Source organism: Stegodyphus dumicola, chromosome 5 (assembly GCF_044657685.1).
Source record: "Stegodyphus dumicola isolate Sdum_Otavi_A_Nest chromosome 5, ASM4465768v1".
NCBI classification, from domain to species: domain Eukaryota; kingdom Metazoa; phylum Arthropoda; class Arachnida; order Araneae; family Eresidae; genus Stegodyphus; species Stegodyphus dumicola.
The window spans coordinates 196,146,304-196,148,243 of NC_140772.1; the positions used below are offsets into that span (position 1 = coordinate 196,146,304).

At 36.4% G+C, this 1,940-nt stretch overlaps 1 protein-coding gene across 1 annotated transcript; it reads right to left on the reverse strand.

Annotated features, from left to right (window-relative positions):
- Positions 1–477: 477 nt before the first annotated feature.
- LOC118190891 (5-hydroxytryptamine receptor 1F-like) lies at positions 478–1,674 on the reverse strand. The gene has a single exon (XM_035361686.2). It carries the CDS (start codon positions 1,672–1,674, stop codon positions 478–480), a length of 1,197 nt encoding a protein of 398 aa, XP_035217577.2.
- Positions 1,675–1,940: the final 266 nt, after the last annotated feature.

A 1,940-nucleotide genomic window follows, 5' to 3' on the forward strand; every position in this document is an offset into this window, starting at 1 on the left:
GAAACACTCCTTTTAGTACGAAAAAATATTTTATACAGAATGATACTTCTTTAAAAATTCTTTAGAAATTTTCTTTTTAAACTCGCATGAAATTAGGGCTTATTAAATTTATGAATTAAAAACTTCAAGAAAGGAATTTTAAATTAATAACAAAATTCTTCGTATAGACAATTTGAGCGATTTCTAAATAAACAAATACAAAAAAGTTCATTTAGGATAATATATAAAAGTAAAACAATAAGATTTTAAAAGCTGCATACCAGTATTAACCACTTAATACAATGACTGGTAATGGTTCACATATTTGTGCACATCATGTTGCAGTTATATCTTATTCTGAAGTTAAGGTATTTTTCACATTTCAAAGTCAATTTTTCTTAACGTTTTCTGTCAATATGGGTATCTAAGCTAGCTGATTTTACAACGAATTTAATCAGTTATCTTCCGACATACTGCGACGCGATAGCTATTAATGTCCTAAACCACATCATTTCCATCTAATGGAATTTCTGTCATAGACTCTTCACTGTACTGGGTTTGAAGGGGCTGGTACCAGAGGGTGGAATCTTCATCAATGCTGAAGCCACTTCCCATCATCACAATAGTCAAACACATATCACTACTATCGTTGCTGGATGACGAATCTTGATGCAAGAGAGGTTTCACAGGATCGACGGAAAAAATTCCTATTTTTGTGCAGTGGCTTGAACCGATTACAACTGATCTTGGTCCCATATCACCGGGGCTTGAATGGTTTGAGAAACTGTTCTGAAGAGGCTTTGGAGATGTCAGAACAGTTTGGCTAATGGAATTAGGAAGCGAGAAAACACAAGGCAACATATCTATTTTAGTCTGCTTAGCCTTCTTGTTAGTAATTATCTGATCGTTTCGAGAAAATGTGCGCCCTATTAATTTCTTTGCTTGTTTCCATGTATTTTTGTTGCGGAAAAAGTACAAGTAAGGATTGATGATGCACGATGAAAATGCAGCTATGCTAGAACCAAACCAAACTCCTTCTGGAAGGGAAAGAAATGCTTCAGATACCAAAGTCAGAAAAAAAGGTAGCCAGCAGACAATGAAAGACATGACTACTAACAAACCCGTCACTGCTGCTTTGTGTTTGCCAATGAAACAACAAGCATGCTCATTAGGGTCCACGTGATCAGAAGAATAATTCCTTCTCAGACTATATTCATTAACACCAAGTTTTTTGGCTGGTTTGAGGTTCACTATTACGTCATTTGATACACTGCTATTAGAACTGTTCCTTCTTGTTCTTGCATTATTAGTTTCAGCAGCTCTGAACATTGCGAAATACAGACAAGACACACTGAGCAAGGGTATAAGGAAACCTACAAAAGTAGTAGTTAAACTGTACAGAAGTTTGGCTATTCTGTGCCCTTTCACAGGCAAGCAAACTTGACTAATTTCAATGACGCCGACGAGGACTGGCAGTGAGAACAGCATGGCTACGAGCCAGATGGTCCCGATGAGCAGGCCCGTTCGACGTTTTGTGATAGTGATAGTGTAGTGCAGTGGACTGTTGACAGCACAGTTACGGTCAACGGCTATGAGCAAGATGGATAAAACCGATGCCAGATTCAGACATACTGTGAGCGAAGCTGTGAACTTGCACCAGATCTTGTCAACTGTCCAACCCTGAATGGAAACCATCATGGTAGGAATGATGAAAACTGAAAGGTAAAAAATAAATGAGTTACAACTTTATTAGAAATACCACGTATGATTAATTAAGCATTTAACATACAAAATATTCATTCAATAAGTCAATATAGTCATGTCACATGAATAATATATTTTGTCGGTTGGTATGAAGATTGGGATCCAAAGCTAAAAAACATAAATTACGCTAATACCATTTAGCTATGAAAGAATTGAATGATTTGTGTCGTTATATTACTAGTACAGCACTTTCGAAT

Bases quoted from the DNA above. Each gene is read 5' to 3' on its own strand.
- LOC118190891 (XM_035361686.2), bottom strand. From the start codon at position 1,674: ATGGTTTCCATTCAGGGTTGGACAGTTGACAAGATCTGGTGCAAGTTC.